The following is a 19,846-nucleotide window of genomic DNA, read 5'->3' as shown; positions in this document are numbered from 1 at the left end:
TGGCTCGTACACTTCATTTCTGGCTGCTGATCACTTGAATATGTGCCTTTGGTCCAATATCAATTTGGCAATAACTCTTACAGGCATTTATTTATATTTTTAAATATATCTCTTTAAAGTTACAATTTATTTCATGGGTGCCAAAATGAGCAATAAATATATTTCTTCCAATAGCAAGAAAAAAATACCACCTGCATTCAAAGAGCCATCTGTTGAGCTCAGAGCAGCAGGGATGGTGACACAAAGATGTGCAGTACATGAAGAATGCCTGGGAAGCAAATTATAGCCCTCTTTAAGGATTTGAGCATATTAATAACCAAGATTGGCAACTATAAAAAGTTTTTCATCTCTAAAACTAGAGCAACAGATGCAGATTGATATGGTGTAAGCCAGGTACCTTAATGGCTCATGGAACTAATGGGCAAAGTATCATCCTGGCTGTATCCAGTCCTACATAAAACCTAACAGCTCTCCTCCATAACCCTGCAGGAATTTTCCTTTCTGCTGTGAGATCCTGATGCTGCTGGGGCAGCTGAGCCTCTGGGAGGAAAAAAAAAAGGCAAATACAAGTCAGTAAACTAAAGAAAGGAGACAACCACATTGTGTGCCATTCCTCTTCAACACATTGTGATACCTGCACAAAATGGCAGGGAGAGAGCAGAGATAAAAATCATACACGATGCCTTATATACAGCAGAGGCTTACTGTGAAATGTAACTGAGTCTGCAGCTAGCAAATGTGTGTGGCACTGGAGAATGGCTTCCTCAAGGATTTGGGCAAAAAATGGAAGAATGGGAGAATCTGGAGACAGTCAGCATGAGAAAGTACAAGAGATTTGGTTGGGCACTGGTGACTTTAGGGGCAGTGAGATCTCCCCTGGCCTCCCTGAAGGCTCCTGGGGCACTGAGTGAAGAGGCAAAACTGCAGCTGAGAGGGGCTGTGGCTGATGTGTGAGAGAAAAATCAACAGGTATTCCTCTGTGGAGGGCCAAGGGAAAGGAAAAACAGGAAGGGTAAAGCAGTAAGGAAAAGGAAGAAAGACAGAAAGAAAGAGTCACAGCTGAAGTTTATTATTACTGTATTGCTTTCTTACTTGATTATGAATGAGGAATTCATTGTATAACATCCTGTACAAATTCATCTCAGACTAAAATAATTTTTGCCTGAGACCATCAGTGTCTCAGCAGAGGCTTGAAACAGCAGTAACTGTTCCAGGACTACACACAAAGTGTCAAAACTGGCAGCAACGCTGTTCATTCTGTGCAGAGTATAAAGCATATTTCCTTGGCATGATTAATTACATGTTCCCCCAGTGGCTTTTTGTGTACAGCTTTTTTTTTTTTTTTCTTTGCCTTGGTCTTTATGGAATCTGAACAAGTGAAAAAAGTGAGTAACAGCCGAAGATCTTCATAAGTTCCAGGAATTCTAGTGAGAATCAGACATCAGTCTTCCTCAGGCAGCTCTGGAGACTCCTGACACACACGTCTGAGGGAAGAACAGATGCTTTCAGATGTGTTTTTAAAATGTTTGCTTGTTTGGTACAATATTTTCATTTTTCTTTATGTAGAAAACAAGATTCTCTTCAAAACAGACATACAGAGTGAAAATGCATTTCTGTACTCCTAAAAATGATCTGAAATAGAAACCATGCATAATGGCCTAAAAAAAAGGCAGTATTTGAGGTCAGTGAGCAGCATGCATAAACCTCAAGGGCCAAATTTTACATTGGGATTGGACACTGCCCTTCAAAGCTGGACCTGGCAATGTTTGTGGTCCTCACATGGTCCCAAGGGTGCACTGAGAGGTCAGTCAGGACATTTGCTTTGAGATTACAGAGCAGACTCCTCTGCCTTCAAGCCTATTTCTAGCTCAGTATCAGACTTTAATCTAGGAATGGTTCTGACTTGTTTGCAGTATTAATACAGTGTCTCTGAATTAAATTTCCACACAAAGACTGATCTCAGTTGTTAAGGTAATAAAAAGGTTTCAATGGTGAACATTTTGGGGTTTGTGCTTCCCTTTATTTCTGCACTCAAAGAGATACCATGGATGCATTTTGGTTTAAAAAGCAGAAAAGGAAAGATCAAAGTACGTTGACCTGTTTCAAAAATAGCAATGCAACTCCAGTTGAACAGCCAGACCTTCATCAGGGGAACAGGCTGGCCTCAGGCCTCCCCCTCTTCATCTCTCCCTCCCGGAGATGCAACTAACTTAGCTGAAGACAAAACTTCTTAGAATAGCAACCTCTTAATTTATAGTCTTCAAGAGTCTCTCTTGTGAAAATAATTAGCTTTCAAAATTAGTTTTGGTCCTTAACTGAGCCTCATTGACTTTATCTGCTTCATTTGCAGAATTAAGCATGATGTGCAAAAATAATTCAGTAATAGGAACTATTCTTCATGTATCATTTTTCATCAAAGACACATAATGAATAATAATAACAGACAATTTGTGAATGAAAAAAAAAAAGAGATTCCAATTTAAAAATGGAACAAAACAAAAATTAATTTGGCTGCTCTTAGCATTTTGTCAGATTTAGGACTCTAAAAGAACTATGTGAACCAAGAAGCAGAATTATCACTGAGAAGGGCATTTTCCCATATCTTTATTGACTTTTGAAACCCCTGGTGTAAATTATTTTAGACTAATTGAATGTGATTCAATTGTGCCAGTATGCACTAGCTAAGAATCTTGATAATTTTATAGATACTGTGTAAAGATCCTCAACTAATGAGTGCTACACTTCTATTCAATTCATTGAGCAAATCAATAAACAACTAAGGAAAGAATTAGGCACATTGATTTAGCAGGAAGGAACCTGAACCAACATTGGGAAAGTGAAGTGGGAGTCAGGGCCAATGTGGATTACTTTAAACTGTGCCACTTGCCCTGGATAACCTTGGACACTTCACATGGGGCCTCTAAAGCTTGCTTGCCTTAGCACTGAAAAGAGCACAGGCACTGACTTCCTGGCTCCAGCAGGAATTTCTGCAGATCTTTAATGGAAGATGCTAAATTCAAGCTGCTGGGAGTATCCAGGGACACTGTGAGAGCACGAGGCAGAGGATATTCCTGTGGTTACTCTGGGACAAGAATGGAACAGCAGATATGAACCCAGAGACCTGGACATAAAAGCCAGGATCCACTTTTGATGAACAAAGGCAACCAGAAACAGCCTTGAGAATCAAGGGCTGCTCTGTACTCTGAGCAAAAGATGAGGGAGAGAGGGCTGGTAGTCACGTGGCAGGAGTTAACTCAAAGGTATTAAGACAAGAGATTTACACAGCCTCTCCTACAGCACACAAAAAAGCTGGCTGAAGAAAAAAAGCCTCTGGTACAAGGTCTTTTGGTTCACATTATTCCATCCTCTCCTCATCTGCCTTTACTTCTTAATACTGGTCCAATCTCCCCTAAGTATCAGTGGAAGACGTGATCTTCATTTAAAGGCACAGATGTTGAAAAAAATCTCTCCTAGTAAACATTAGATGATTTAACCCATATATCAACCTCTTCCTGGAATTTAATTTCCAGGACTGATTGGCACAGTTTTCTGTAAGATTTGAAGGTGCTCACTGTCATGATCTTGTTACTAAAAGTATTTTGGTGATGGGAACACCTGAAATACATTAGAGGAAAGAAAAGTACTGAAAGCAAGTACACTGAAACACTAAAGCTTAGGAGAGTGGGCAAAAGAAAACCCCAAACTCTAAAATAAGATAGAAGCTCCATCAGCTGCAAAGAAGCAGATGCAAAACTAAATCTGCTTTACAGAAAGAATCCCAAGAGGTATATCCTTACAGCCTTCCTGAATGCCACTCTCAATGTTTTAAATTCACAAGAGGTATTTAATCTCTGCAGTTCATCACTGTCCATTTGATAATCAGTCACCCATGTCACTTCCCATCTCTTTGGCTGGATACAGATACTGGCCACAGCTGCAACATGTTGAGTACAGCTGGCAACCAACCAGCTGATGTTACCATTTGCCAAAGTCTCCATCGTGCTATATTGCTGAGAGCTCTTCTCAGAGGAAAGATTAATGGCCTCAAATGTCATTAACTATTTGCTCCTAGCCCTGTTTTGCATCCTTTTACAGTAATTTTGCATAGGTCAGTGAAAAGCACCCAAATGGAGAAGTAAAGCGAAATTCAGGATAACAGTGAAACCTTTTCTTGATAGGAAAACATCACTTCAGAATTATCATGTACCTTCTGCTTACATTTCATTTTACTAAAATAAAATGCATTTGTTGTTTGAGAAAAAGCGCCCACTAGGAAACAACATGGAAAGAAGATAATTTGTGAAATGCATAAATAAAAGCTAACTCCTCAGAATCCTTCTACTGAGTAAAACCATACACTGAAATAAAGAGTAATCGTAACTGCCCTCCACTGAATTTTGATTACAATATTTTCCTACTGAAAATTCATTTTGAACTGTATTTGTGCTAAAAATAACTCAATTCCTTGAAATGTTATTATTAGAGATTTGTCCTTCACTGAAGAAATTTGTGTTTATTTCAGATTTAGCAGATCCGAATTTTGTAATCATCAAATTCACCAAGCCCATCCATGAAGATGGTGTGACACCTGCATTCCAGCCCAAGTGGCAATTCTGGGTGGCTGTTTTTGCAAGATTTGGGATATTTCAGTGTTGTTGCAGTCATAGCATGCAAATCAAAGAACAGTGTTTGACAACTGCCAATTATTTCTACATTTTTAGGCAGGGTGGTAGTCTGCCCTCATCTACTGTTAAGTGAAGCAGAGCAATCAAATGACCCAATTAAAAAAGAAAAAGAAGGGGGGAGAAAAAAGGACACAACATTCCTGTCATAAATACAAGATTTTTCAAATGTGTTTTGGGATTCTGCAGGATGAAAAGGCCTTTTGATTTTTTAGGAAACTGTGAAGAATAACTTTGCACTGACTACAGAAAGTGGAGTGGATCAAGCACTTTTTTGTATTTATGTATTAGGTGGAGTTGTCCCATGTTGAACATTGAGAAACTTCCCCAGACTCACATGTAGCAGTTTTTCTTGGCTGTCAACAGCAGTCAAACATTTTAAAGGTACTTTAGTCTCCAATGGAAAATATTAGGAATGCAGAGTTCACATTTCTAAATGCAAACAGATATGACAATAATTGATTCTATGTATACATAAAAAAATAATATGGGACAATTGTATGAAAGTGATGCATCAAGTGAGGAAGAAAATTATATTTACCATCTAACCACAGTCTCAAAGACAGATGAGTCATAAATGCACTGCCCTCATGGAAAACTGCATGGAAATGCACATTTGTCAAGTGAGACACTACTGCAGTCCCACTACTACTGCCCTACTGTGTTCAGACTCATAAAACATGAGTGGCACAAAGGAGTGTTATTGACTTTGATCAATGGGAAACCAAGACCTAGACTGTCAAGGCATAGTGGACATCTAAGTGCCTCTGAAATCAATGGGAATTATGTACCTAGAGACAAGTGGCTGGACAGAGGGACCTAAAAGTATGTTTACAAAGTCAAGTAAGTATGAATTAGATAAAAACAGAACAGCTTAATCCACCTTAAGGGGAAACAGCAAAATGTAAGCCTCCCATGGTTATTAAATATGAATGAGATTTACTGGTAAATGTGAATGTCCATGAAACCACATACACCCCTCATGGTTACCTATGGCAGAGCAGTGGTCTAGCTCAGGGGATGAAGAAAGGAACCTCTGTAATGAAGTGCTTCCTTAAGGAACCTTTTTCCATTGCAGTACTTGTGCAAACTATTCCCATTTTATTCCCTGCACACTTGGAAGTTTCTCTCCTAAATCAGAAAACATAATTCAGAACTGTGACTCCTTTGGGTCTGCACCTGCAAACTGGCAAGCTCACATACGTGCCTTTGAATAGCTCATTCCTTGCCCATGACTACAAAACAGACTTCTATTCCTACCAGAAAAGAGCAAATGCATTAGAAGTACCTCAGAAGCAAGTTAAGCTTCTTAAGCTGCAGCCATCAAAAACATCTGCTCCCAATACTCATCCCAGCAACTTCAAGCACAGGGAGAGGCTGTGGAATGAGCTCTGAGACACTTTGGGCAAGGCATAGAGAAGGATCACAGGCAAAACAGATGACAAAACAGGAGCAGTATCAGAATATGCTTCAGAGCAGAGGGCAGAGACTCCCTTTGTGGCCCTTGGGCAGTTCTCACAGAAAACCCCACCTTTTTCTACTGGAGTTACTAGGGAGAGGAATGCAGCACCCACAGACCAGAAAGAAAAGCATTCTGACCATCCTGGGTTTTTTCAAAGAAAAGAGCTGGCTGCAAATGGCAAATAGTTTCTTTCTCCTCCAAAGGTTACTATTTGGACCCTGCAGGATGCCAGAGATGTTGATGGAGTTACACTGAAAATGACATTTCTTCCTGTCCATAAAAAGGGCCATGAGAGCACTGCCAGGGCTTCTTTTCTCCACAGTCACAAAGACTCTGTTTTTACAAGAGAGAAGAAGAGAGGCATAAAAAGAGGGAGAAAGAGAAGCTGCTGAGTGCCCAAAGGGAGCTGGGTCAGATGTAAATTTGAAAGTTTATGGACTGGCTTCCTTGCCAATTTATGAAGGAAGTGATGAGAAGGGGAAATGAAGGAGAAAAGGAAGGAAAGATTTTGCAGAGCAGTAAATCTCCATTATTTTTTGTTTATTACATGGGTGGTGAAAATTTAAGAACGTAATTTGTCAAAAGAAGGGATGACAGCTAGAAATGCTGAGCAAGGGAAAGCTTCAGAATAGGAGGGACCTGGAGGTGTGAGGCTCACAGCTAAGTTAACATGGCTTGAGCCATGGACATGGAGTATGGAAGGCAGAGCTACAGTGGAGCTTCTCTCAGGGCCCAAGTTATATTTGCCCCTGGAATCTGAGCTAATAAGCTGAGACACAGCAAAGGAGCTATGGAACAAGAGAACACAGTTCAGTGGTGCACATGGCAGTGTTAGGTTATCAATTGAACTCGATGGCATTAGAGATGTTTTCCAACCTTAACAACTCTATAATTCTATGTCATTTCAGGATTTTTGCTCAGTACAGTGTTTTATCTTTTAATTACAATCCTGCTAGGCCAATCTGGTTGGCAGGACCTTTTGGGCCTGCAGAGAGACAGAATCCTTCAGTCATCATAGCCTATTTCAGCTGTTCACAGAGAAAACAATCCACAGTGGCTCAGCCCCACTTCCAGCACTATGAAGAAGGCAGGCAGATTGTCCAATCCCATCCCTGCGCCTTAAACTAATGAACTGCCCAGGTTTACCACCCAGCTCTGTCCTCCAATGCTTTCTGAACCCTTGACAGTGTCATAAACTCTGTTCCACAGTTCATGTTGGCAGGAGCCTTCCTCTAAATCCTTCCTTCTTTCTTCCTGCTTCCATGTAGTAAACAGGACTTCTAAGGGAACACAAATGGGCATCTAAACTCCTAAAGACAGCTCCAAAACCTGTTTCCAATGCTGGAGAAAAACAAACAAACAAACAAACAAACAAACAAAAAACCCGTCCAAAATAACCAAATCCGTCCAAAATAACCAACCAACCCCCCAAAAAAACAGAAACATAAAAAAAACCCCTAAAGAGGATGTAATGTGTAACATGTACCCCAGTGAATCAGCTGCATTCCTACCATAATTGCCAGTTTTAACCATACACAAATCCCATACAGATACAGAGATATATATCTCATTTATACACACAGACACAGAAATGCATAAACACACACTTCTCCAAGTAATGGACACGATACCTGCTCTAGGTTTGCTGCTGTTCTTTTTTTTTCGCCTGTGGCATCTTGATATGGTAAAATGAAGAGTTCAGCAGACGTGGGCAGGCCAGGGAGCACTGCAACCAGAACGTGCTTGCTGGAAATACCTGTAGCCTGATACAGAGAAATAATGGAGACAGCAGCAGTGTGGATGGCACTGAATGCTGAGAGCCTCTTCATTAAAGCATCACAGTACTTTCACCATGTATGGTGCATCTCGTACATCTTGTTGGCTGAAATTTTTAAGTTAGGACTTTAATATCCCTTATTTTGACACATTAGAAAAAATTCAGAAAAAAGTACCCTAAAGGTATTACTACCAGGGTCATCTCCAATCTCATGTTTCAGCTGATGCTACAAAATCAGATTGCTGAGTTATTATCCAGAAAAGGATCTACTTTGGCCCTCGGGAAGTTTTGTTAGCCAAAGAAAGGAGAAACATAATTTGGTGAATCTTCCTCCATTGCCCTTCTGTTGTGAATTATCCACCAAAGGCACTTAAATCTCAAGGTTTTGATTTAACCTGAAGTTTTCAAGTGCTGAATTTAGTCAGTCACTTTTAAAGTGGTGGAAAAAAGTGCCTTCAGATGCAAGGACAGATCACAGAGGCAGCACAGAGATTCCCTTGCAGTAAGGACTTGGAAGCCTCTCAGACATTAACTGGACCTAAATCTCAGGAATTCTTCTCCAGGAGCAAAGACATGGAGGAGTTGCTCATTGGAGGAAATGGTGGATGCAGGATGAAGGATCAGCAAAACTGATCATAAATCACCATTTTCTGAGTCTGTCCTGTGGATAACCTGAGTGTGACTGCTGACAGTCTGGGGAAAACCCTGTGGAGTCCCCTCCACCACACACCAAGGAAAAGCATCTGTCTTTGCTCCCTTTTTTTTATTTTGCTTTGTTTTGTAAAGTGGATTTAGGAAAAACCCTTATAAATATAGAAAGGTTTCTAACATTCTTTACAAGTATTCTGTGAAGCCAGGGCTTACGTTATTTGTGCTTGCCTAACAGGTTGCTTTAAGGTGTCAAGAAAGACACAGTATTGCCTTCATTTTCAGAGGCTGGGAACAATTTTTTTTTTTTTTTTCAGAATGGGAGACAGTAATCAGAAAATCAATGACGCAAGCAAATAATTATGATCAAAACAAGAAATAGGATATTTTATGATAATATAAAATTATCCCTACTCAGAGTGAAGATCAGATTTTAGTACAGAACTATAATTTTGTAGGCAGAATTTTATCCTGGTCGGATAGTATTCTGTAATAAGAATATAATACTTTAATAAAAGTTCATAAAAATTCTATAGCACAGCTATAATTTCCTATTGAATTATTTAGTTATTTGACTCATTTTTATACCTTTTACTTAATTGCTGTAGAAATCTACTGGGTTTATCTTTAATTTTTACAGGAACTTCTCACAAAGGCTTGTTTAAGGTGAATCATCTAGCTATATAAAGATGGATAATTAGCTATCAATTTTTATTTTTTCAATCAAATAACAAAAAGACTGTGTTTTCACTGCTCTGCTTTTGGAATGTAGCCTTGGTACTGTGGTTTTACAATTCTTCTTTTTTTATGGTTTGGTTTTGCTTTATTGAGATGTTTTATATTCTGAAAATTCATCCTGAAGACAAATGAATCCTTGAATACTTGATACAGACATAAATACGTCAGAAGATAAAGCTCCAGAAAAATGCTCCTTTTTTCCCTTTCCTCATGTCTTTTAACAAAATTTCAGAAAAAAATCTCAGAAACAATCCTGACAGTTTTGTGCACCTGATTAGTACAGTTTTTGTAGAGTTTTTGCACAGATCATGCCACAAATAACACTTAAGCTTGCTACTAGCATCAACAAGCCTTTTGTCCTTTCAAAATCTGAGATTTTTTATTAAAAAAAAACCAGAAACACTATTTCAAACAATTCCTTGCACTATTTTTCTACTGAGCTGAGAAACCCCAGCTATCTCTTCTAACTCCTCTTACATCCTCAATTTCAAATGCAAATCTTCAGCTAGACTGGAATATTTTTGTGACATTGTGTTCCACAGTTTAAGAAGGAACTTCAGAGAAAACCAGCATCCAATCCTGCCCTGTGAGACTCATGCTATATGAAGGACTTAAAGTACTTGCTGTGGTGTTCCTCTGTGTAGCAAAAATTGTTTAATTCTTGGTTTCACAAGTTTTCTACAGCATATTTGCAATTCCATTAGAACAGTGTTGCTTTACACTGAAAGCTGACTCCGGGCACCAGATTGTCACAGGATGGGATTATTTCATCTGTCTAGAATTTAGGATGTTGGCCTCAAACACTGTCAATTCTCTATTTCTGGGTGATGGAAACAAAGAGACATCTTAAGATAACAGCTAATCCAGACCTAATGAAGGGACAAATCAGGAACCATAGCCTGTTTTACCCTTGTAAAACAGGCTATGCACAGAGCTTACCTCCACCAGAGCTCTCTTGACTACTCTGCTGATGTCCCTTCTCCACTCTGGGATATCTGGGTTGTAGTCATCAAGGTTTGGAGAGAATGATAACCTCAGGGACTGAAATTTCTCTGCAGATACAATGGCAGAGTGGTGAGTACAGTCTGAAATGCCTTAGTGCCAAATGAAGGAGCAGAACCTTGTAAAACCTGGTGCAACTCATGTTTTGCTTAATCAATTTGCAAATGGTGCACAGACTGTGAGGAAATCCAGCAGTTCACCTGTGAGACTCAGTGAGAGATGTGGAGAATCTGGGAGATTCATCACTTGAGTGCCTTGGAAGGGAAAAAGTGATCAGTCCTCACTTGAGTGGATGAATAGCACTGCAAAGGGAGCTGTGTTGGGAATGTAAATTAATTGTTTGTTACCTTCAATTTGACTTCTGGAGCAGGCACACCCTGTGTAGGAAGCTGTGACTGGACTCTCACAGATGTGCCCAAACCTTAGAGATCTTAATTTGAAGGGAACAGGGATAAATATGGGGAGAGGACAAGCCTTGGAAAATGTACCTTATCTCTGTTGCTGTTAACAGAGCTGCCCACATTGATCACTATCAGCTAAAACTGGGATTCCCAGTGGGTTTTAGGCTCCATCTACACTCTATGGTATTTGTGTGCCCTAACTGCTTCTGACACATGAGAACAATGTCAAATCAGTGCAGATTTCTGTGCAGAGCTGCAGCACACAGCACTGATTCATCTTTCAAGCTGAGCAGCTTTTGTGTGAGTTAAGAGGCCTCTGCTGGCCAAGAAGGGGGAAAACCAGCTTACAAAATAAACTAACATTTTGACAATCATGTAGGATGATCAAAGAGTGATGGAGCACATGCAGAGGGCTCTGGGAAGGAGATCAATGTTCTGAAATCATGTCAGTCTGCACTAATGTCAATCAGTGGCCCTTAGAGATACTACACTGGACTGGTAACACTGGAATTCAATTTACAATCTCACTCAAAGCGTTCTGGAATAAAGACCTCTTGTTGCTGCCAGTTATCCTGGCTCTCTAAATGTTGACTATGAGTATCCTGTGTGAAATAAAAGGGGAAGAACTCACCATACACTGCAATAGTCTTTGTGTCCTGAAGAATGGTGTTTCCTGCTGAGACCTGAACAGTGATGGTGTTCATCCCTTCCACAGAAAATGTGAATGTGATGCTCCCTTCCAATGTGATCAGTGGCTGCAAATACATCATAAAAGGAAAAAATCAGTTAATTTGGCTGGAAAGGAAAAGCAAAAACGAGTTTGGCTCTCTAACCTATTGGGATGGTTTGAGGAGTTAGTTCCAGACTGGAAATTTCAGACTCAGGAGGGGCCCTGTGACATGGCAGCTACTTTCCTAGGTAGGGCACACAAATCCCATACAGGGATGCCCTCCTGAAGCTCAGAGTAAGGTACCTGTAATTTCCATAGGAGATATGTAAGATTCCAGTGCTTCCTTTCCACTTGGCATGTTGGTTATTCTGGATCCCATGTTAAAATGCCCACCTTTGCTCACTCCCCAGAGGGGCCCAGATCCTGCAACACTCACTGCTCAGGTTGCACCCTCCTTTCCTAAATCTACTCTAAGTGCTTTATTTAAGGTGACTCAAGGGGGTTGTCACAAAACCAGACACCAGACAAATTAAAATTTCACATTTGCTGTTCCATGTTATCCTTAGATAGAGACACGTTGTTTTTGTTAATTGCTGATGCCTGAGAGGACAGAGATCCTTTCAGCTGTGAACAAGTTCATCAATGAGTTGTGTCCTCCAGCAGACTCTGCCTTAACTTCTCTTTGCACTTGTTAATAAACTCTGGATGAGATCTTCAAAGCACCCGGTATTAAGTCAAACTGTTGCCATTGTAGTCTATAGTAAAACTCACACTTCATTGAGAACAGAATTAGACCAACCCTGATCACTTAGGAGCTTAGGAGATCAGAGAGAAGGTTAAAAGGTGACAATCACAGCCTGTAAGTACCTCTAGGGGGAGATGATTGCTGATAGAACAGAGAGTTCTTTAATCTACACAAAAAGGCATAACAAGATCCAACAGCTTGAATCCCAGACTAGATAAATTCAGACTACAAACACGGTGCATGAATTCAAAGCTCAGAATAATTAGCTGTGGGGAAATAGTTGAAGGAGATGGTCAGAAGGACAAGCAGTGCATTTTCCATCATCTGAGGAAAATTATTAATGCAAAACAACAACAACAACAAGTCAGGTCCTGCCCTGGTCACACAAAGTTAAATAAAGCAGAAGGTACTGATCAAACTCTACAATCTGCATTATACAGAAGAGAACAATGTGTGATTATGAAGGTCCCTCTTGACTCTACAAAATCCATGACAACCTCTCCCATCAGAAACTAATTAGGGCTTACTTTAGCCACAATTATATGTGAAGTAACAGTTCTAATGTCTGTGCAGATTCACCAAGACTGCAAGCACAGAGGCAGCAGAACGTGATGATGATACTCCCATATCTGAGCAGAGCCCTGGGGCAGGGAGGTGTGTTGGGAACAATTTCATCCACCTGTAGCACATGATAATAAGGTCCTTTTGCACATGTGGTTTAGCACAGGGTGCTGGGGCTCAACATAGGTCAGTTCTAGCTATAAAAACAGCTTCAGCTTGAAAGATTGTTTCCTTAAAAAAAAATCTTCCAAAGCCCTACTTTTTTTTTTTTCTTCTTGTTACTGAAGAAAGGAGGCTGGAGAGAAACAGTAGAAACTCTTCCAGATTTTGGTTAACTATGTTCACCTTGGATGGAATTAAGGAAGAAAGCTATTGACAGCTTGCATGAAATAGCAATTAAGCCTGCAGCTAAGTCACAGCCACAAACACAAAGCACTACTTACATTTCCATGTCGTTAGCTCCAAGGCCCATTAATATCTTGGTATTTGGTTTATAATTTTCTTGCATATGTGACTACATAGAAGCGTTCCTAGATCCCTCTCTCTCCCCCCCCCGCTGTCAGAGAGCTCCTCCAGGGTTATTTTGGCCTCAGCCCACCAGGAATACAAACCTCTGTGTTGTTCCCAAACCACCAGACATAAGTGAGTGTTCCCACTTGGCTTGGCCACAGCACTGCTGTGGCATTGATCTCCTTGTTCTTCGTGGTGACAAAGGGCAGAGATAAGTGAACATGTTCCAAGGGGCCTGCAGAAACAAGAAGCAGCAGGTGAGTCCTCTCCATCTGAAAAGTCAACCTAGGTGGGACATCCATTGGTTTAGGGAAGAAAAGTCTTCCCCAAATCACTAGTTGACATGGCAGAATGTTTTGGCTTTGTTTTCCTCTAGAGAGGAAAGCTTAAATCTGTTCCTCAGAGAACAGGAGCCACCCCTGTACCTGGAGCTGAAAAACCTGGTACTCTCAACTGCATGAATGTCATAAAATCGGGAGCTTATATGATTTTTACAATAGGGACAGAGATCTGTTGTGTGAGTGTGGCCTTCACTGGGAAGACATAAGAATGTGCAGGACAAAGGGCTTCAGCAGATGTGAAGCATCTTTGCTGGAAAGCTGCTATGATTTGGTGAACTTCAGCAGAAACTCTTTCTGAAGGCAGCTATTCACTGAGTGCCTGCATTTTATTGTTACCTTATACTCCCTTCTTTTCATCAATAAACTCTTTTATTTCTTCAGTATAAACAGAACATAATTCATTCGACAAGTGACATTATGCCCAGGGTTACACATTTCCCATCTTCTGGAAACAGATGGGCCTTTGTTGTTAAATCTTGTTCTATAGATTATTTTCAAAATGTGTTCTGACTGTTCACTAAGAGAACAAAGCTATTGTCCTGAGTGACAAGGAAAAAAAACCAAAGAAACCTCAGGTCACATGAGGACATGGGTTCCTTAAAAAAATTAAGGCCACATCTACACATTCTCTGTCTGTGAGCTCCCAGTGATAAGAAGCACAGCCTTGCATTGTTCATATGGAGTTGAGATGCATTGCTAGATGTATTTCCAGGGAGGATCTTTCAGGATATACCCCATGCATGAATCACCACTTAGACCTTGCTTTTCAGCCTAAATGAACACCATACTCTGGAGAAAGCATCCTGTATAACACAATAGGCAGAGTGAGGAAAAAAAATCTCCCAAATCAGACTGAATAAACAATGCCAGAATAAGGATCAGTGTTCCTGATTTATTACTGAAATGCATCTTTCCCTGGGTTGTAGACACAGCCACTGCTTAAGCTGAAGCAACCCAATTAAGAGTTATCCATGATCAGATTAACTAAAGCCTGCTATACATGAGACCATGGCTTGTTTTGCCTTTTATAAGCAGAAGTCAACACTCTTGGAAATTCATGAGATGCCACAATTTCACCCTTGTGATTTTAATGGCATCTTCTTTCTCAGATCCATTTCCATCACCATGCTGTTCCTGTTTTCAGCAAGACCCTAAGACCTGAAAAACAGCAATTTCCCCAGTTGAATGCAGTGACAACTGTAATGATGGAGCCATGAAAAGTCTGATCCTCTCCAACATTACTGCATCACTGCTCTGAACAGATCTCAGATGATCCTGCGTAGCAGAGAGTGCCCAGCACCTCCCTGGACCTTCCCCACACAATGGCTAGGAAGGGATATGAAAGAATGGCTCAAGCAACCCAATTCTGCCTGAGCATTTTCCAGCACAGCTGGGGCAAGGAGGCTGAAAATCTGAGCTAGTATCTGGCCAGCAGATGGGGATAGCTCACTCTGGATAGGCCCTCCTGGTAGGAGACTTTTCTCCCAGGTAAGCTTGAAGAGGATTCAAGAACATTAACTTCTGAGCAGGGCTATGGAGGCTATGGCCTTCATCTGTTCTAGGGAAAAAGTACTGTACAAGCTCCAGAAAACTGAAAGGCAGAAACTTCTCAAAAGGCTCACTTGCGCAGGTGATGTTGTTCTGAAGCATCCAGGCAAATCCATAACTAACTTTCCAAGAGAAAATTTTGACGTGACAGCTAAGAGACAGGCTGTTGGTTTGAGCAGTTTACATGCAACAGTTTCTATTGTCCATCCAACTCAAAATTCTCCTGCCTCACAGTAACCTGCATTTCTGGATCCCTGGAGCAAGCAGGAAAGGCACTGCTTCTGTGCACTGGCTGCACCAGGCTGAGGAGAGCATGGGACGAAGGCTTTGCTTTTATCTTTGAGACCACAAGCACCAAGTTTCAGTGCCTGCAGGTTTTTCCAGCAGGAAGAGTGCTGGCCACAGGTAAGGAAGGTGCTGGAAGGCCCAGACCTGGCTGCAGACACTCATGTATTAACCCTGTACCAGGGATCACCCAGTTTGTAGCTGTTCTTTAAACTCTGGATGTTCAGGCTGCACACTGCTTGTCCGTGGATCTTACAATACAGCATGTATGTCTATTTTAAGGACAGGTATTTTTTCAAAATTCCCCAAAGGCCAAGCTCAAACACCCCAAGGAGAATATTCAGCAGAGGGCTGAGTGACAATGCGAGCTTTCAAATAGGATTTAGAAGCTTTTGTGGATCAGGCTGTTAGACTCTGGAGGGGGCTGGATCATCCCTGTCCTCAGCAAGTCTCTTGCTAGTCTGAATGGCACCATGCTCATTTGTAACCTGTTTTTCAGTACCTAATTCTTGTCATGTAGAGAAAGGTGAGACATATCCCTTAAAGCTGCCACTTCTCCAGGGAGTCTGGCACACATAATCTGGGCCTGGCTGCATGATCACTCAGTGTTTAAATCCTGTGCTGACATTATCTATGTAAAATACAGAAATGTACACTACCACCTGCTAAGTCACACAAACAAATCTAAATATTGTTTATTTCTTGTACAGCTTAAACAATCAAAATGGTTCCTATGCCTTCAGTGTCTCAAGAGAATGATTTAGAGCAGCTGTAGACCAGAAGGACACTATGAGTGAGTGAAGGGTGGACACCTGCCAACCAAAGGTGTTTTTGAAGGGGGACCTTCAGGTGGATATTTGCTCCTGCCCTAGTCCTCCTTCATAAAAATCCCATCTCCCACACTCCTGCCTCCCACTGTCCCCATCTGTTGACACAATGGTTCTCCATTAAAGAGCTGCTCTCCTATTGTGAAAAGGTAGCTGCTTTCATGCTGTGTGAACTAACCCCAAAACTAGAGGTGAAGTGTAGGGAATGTGCCAAATCATCCACACAATACGTGGAGTAAGTTTGGTAGATGGTAAATAATATTTCTGTAAACATAAATTCAGGTTTTGGAATTTCCTTTTTTCTCGGTTAATCTGGCACAGAGGCACACAGTGAAAACATAAATAACAAACAAAAAACCCCACTGTATAAAGAAAATTATGGCCCCAAATAAAATCTGTTAGGAATGTTACAAAATTTTGATAAATAGATTGACCCTCTGAGTTCATTACCATGTGCTAGAATAAATATGAAAGGATACAATGTTCCTTATATCCAAGAACTTGGGATACATTTCAGTTGTAAATCAGACATATATGAAGTATGAAAAGGTTAAAAAGAATAGCAGAAAAGCAACGTGAGGATAATTTTTTTTGGCAGTACTATTTAATACAAAGATTTTGGTTCCTATGACAACAGAAACACTGAAAAGCACTGGTTTCCATCCTAGAGGTGGGTGTGTTTCATTAGAGAACAAAACATGCACAAGGTAAAATTCAAAGCTTTTAAAAGTCATTAAAGATCCCTGGATGTCTTTGTTGTTTTGGAAGTGTAAGCTTGACAATGAAAGCGCATTTCAGAAAGGGCTGGACAGTCCTTTGAGGTGTCCCAAATTAGACTATTCAAAACTAGAGGTAAAACATGATTAAAAAAGCAAAAGTTATTGATTAAACTCAATAATCTTAGAGGTCTTTTCCAACCTTAATGAATCAATGTTTCCTCTCAGTCTGGAATCAGCAGTCTGTCTGGAGGACAGGTGAGCACTCATCATTTCCCACCACTCTGGTCCCAGCTGCCAATTTCCAAACACCATCTCTAGCTCCAAGTAACAATTCTAAAAGAAAACCAGCAGCTAACAGGGGGTATGAAGATACATACACGTTACATGCAGGTAGAGAACAGCGCTGTCAGACCCCAGGCTGTTTTCCACCAGCACCATCACCCGGAATATGCCCACGTTCTGGTAAATGTGCTTGATCCCATCCTCTGTAGAGCTGAGGTTGGCATATGACACAGCGATGCCATCTCCAAAATCCACCTGGATGAGGGATCTCTGGAGGTCTCCCTGTGGTGGAAGAGAAAGGAGCAAAACAGACTCTGTGTTGCTTTTGACAGATGGGATCAGTGGGGTGAGCGAGACCAACCAGAAAACAGTAACGAGGTCTGATGTACCAGAGGAACAGCCTGCACTGACCTGTCAGCCATGGCTGCTGAAGATCCCTCCCTTTCATGTGAGATGCAGCACCTTGCCTTACCTTTGAACATCCTCACCCCCCAGGAAATCCCCCTCTGGCTCTGCATGGCGCTCATGCTGCCCCTGCTCACATTTGCTGGCTACTGCTGTGGAGCACTCCCCAGCCTGGTGCACTGAAGCAATGGGGACTACCTGGAATGACGGAAAATTAATAGCTGATCATTAATAAACTTTCAAAAACTGGCTGAAAGGACATTTCATTTACTTTGGGTTTATTTCCTCCTCCTTTTCTGTCTCCCTTTTTTCCCCCTTTTTTTCCTTTGACAGAGAGACAGTTCTCTGGATGCCCAATTTCCATTCTGGGATGAAAGGTACCTGAGTGAATGGATGGCATCAGGCAGGTATCCACACCAGAAAGAGATGTGAATGTATGTGACTATAGAAGGAAATTGTAACAGAACTTTTATATTCCTCATGTTCCCTCAGTCTTTTTATAACTTGTTGTGAAGGCAGAAATAGTGGAGGCTTGCCTGAATGGAAAGCAAAAAGAGCAGAGCTATACCTGATGGTGGCAAGAGCAACAAATTTTCCCAGATGCTTTCTTTTAATAGACTAAAGTTGTTTTTACACTGCCCTGGCACCCTGCTGGAAGCTCTGTTGCTTCCAAATAGATGAGACAAAAATAACTGTGTTGCTCTGTTGTGGAGAATCCCAAACTGAAGCTGTGGCAGGGGAAATGGTCTGAAGAACAGAGTTCTGTCCTTTGTTGAGTTATTAGAAAGACGTGCAGATTCAAACATGATGCAGTGCTTTGGGCACTCGTGTCTGTTTGACTGAGCCAACAGAAGCCACCAAATGGGATTTGCTTCCACAGCCAGAAGTGAACACACATGACCTCTGAACATCTTTCAGAGGAAGACTATTCTTATCTCAAGTCCAGTGCAGGACTCAGACCAAATACAAAGGTCTCTGAAGTGCCCTTTGATGATCTCCCAGTTCCTCCAGGTCCATCATTATTAGGGTTTTAGTTGTCTTTTCTTACTCAAAAGGACATGATGTCTTTGAACACGTCTTTTAAAAGCTTTTCACATGGTTAAAACTGCGCCACCATAGTGACCCTGCTGGATTTACCAGCTCTGAGGACATTCAAGGCCATGCAGCTGAAGTTTGTTTCAGGTCAGGTCAGGAATATTCCTCCACATATCTGAGGCAGCAGCAGAAGATGAAAAGGGTGACATAACAGCCTCATTTCTGCAACTGTCAAAATTTGTGTTCTAATGAACCTTTTTCTCCTCTTGTCTTCATTTTGTCCATAGCCATGAAACTCATGCTGCCTACAGATGTAGCCAGGGAAAGGAGCCATTTCTAAGGCATGCAAGATTTAGATTTCAATTTCTAGGTAGAGAAGATGCTGACAGAAACAACTGAAAATCTAATTAGAGAAGAGTTCAGCTGCTGTTCCCCCAGTCTTTTTTTATTTGTCTTGGCCTTTCCTGTTTTAAAACCCTTTGAACTGGGAACATATTTTCCACTCAGTAAGATCCAGGCTGCAACACTCCTCTGAAAATGGCACATTTTGGAAATCTGACAAATCTAGCTTAGAAAGTGGGATAGTAAAGTCAGGAAAACAAAGAGACTGTGTTTTGACTTGTTCTAATATTTTATCTGTGCCAGGTAAGAGCACAGGCAGAGTAAGACAGGAAGAGAAAGCAGATGAGCCTAAATCCAAACATTTCCCACACAGCCCACACCTGATTTAAACCAACCCAGCTGTCACTATCTCTTGTCTCCAGCATCTCTCCAGAGCCATTTGCAAGAGGTTATTTTACCAAGAGAAGTTTTGTTCTGCAACAATTTGATGTCAATCCATACATCTTGCAAACCCCCCTCCTGTTGCTTTTCCCAGCTTCTCCTTTTTATTTTGTCAAGTTCAATACTCCACAATAGGATTTTTCTGAAGCTTTTAGCCCAAATTAGGCAGATGCAGAACTCCCTGCATTACTTGCAGGATACAGACACTGCTGCTGCTGGAGTGTTTTCATGGATTAATTAATTGTGTCTTCGTTAGATTAACCCTTTCTCTGCAATCTTGATAAAGGCTTTTGTGCAGCCAAAGGCTTAAACATATGCTGAGCCTTAAGAACTTTTAGCCTGAAAAGAAGCCCTCAAAACTAAAAACAAGTTTGCCAAGGCCCCATATTAAACCCTTTACCTACCTAGACAACATTAGTTACTAA

The 19,846-nt window shown here is 41.1% G+C and overlaps 1 protein-coding gene across 3 annotated transcripts in view; it reads right to left on the bottom strand.

The window, feature by feature from the left end:
* The window catches only part of LOC134421856 (VPS10 domain-containing receptor SorCS1), a 258,672-nt gene that overhangs the window by 10,247 nt on the left and 228,579 nt on the right, over window positions 1-19,846 (bottom strand). For all 3 annotated transcript variants that reach the window (XM_063163233.1, XM_063163235.1, XM_063163234.1), the window contains exons 19-23: window positions 17,294-17,480; window positions 13,298-13,431; window positions 11,342-11,465; window positions 10,247-10,359; window positions 7,776-7,907 (exon numbers count right to left, since the gene is read on the bottom strand). In XM_063163233.1, coding sequence (XP_063019303.1) covers window positions 7,776-7,907; window positions 10,247-10,359; window positions 11,342-11,465; window positions 13,298-13,431; window positions 17,294-17,480 — 690 coding nt within the window. The remainder of the gene's footprint in view (window positions 1-7,775; window positions 7,908-10,246; window positions 10,360-11,341; window positions 11,466-13,297; window positions 13,432-17,293; window positions 17,481-19,846) is intronic.

Source organism: Melospiza melodia, chromosome 9 (genome assembly GCF_035770615.1).
Source record: "Melospiza melodia melodia isolate bMelMel2 chromosome 9, bMelMel2.pri, whole genome shotgun sequence".
In the NCBI taxonomy this organism is placed as follows: domain Eukaryota; kingdom Metazoa; phylum Chordata; class Aves; order Passeriformes; family Passerellidae; genus Melospiza; species Melospiza melodia.
This window is presented reverse-complemented; position numbering and strand designations above follow the sequence as displayed.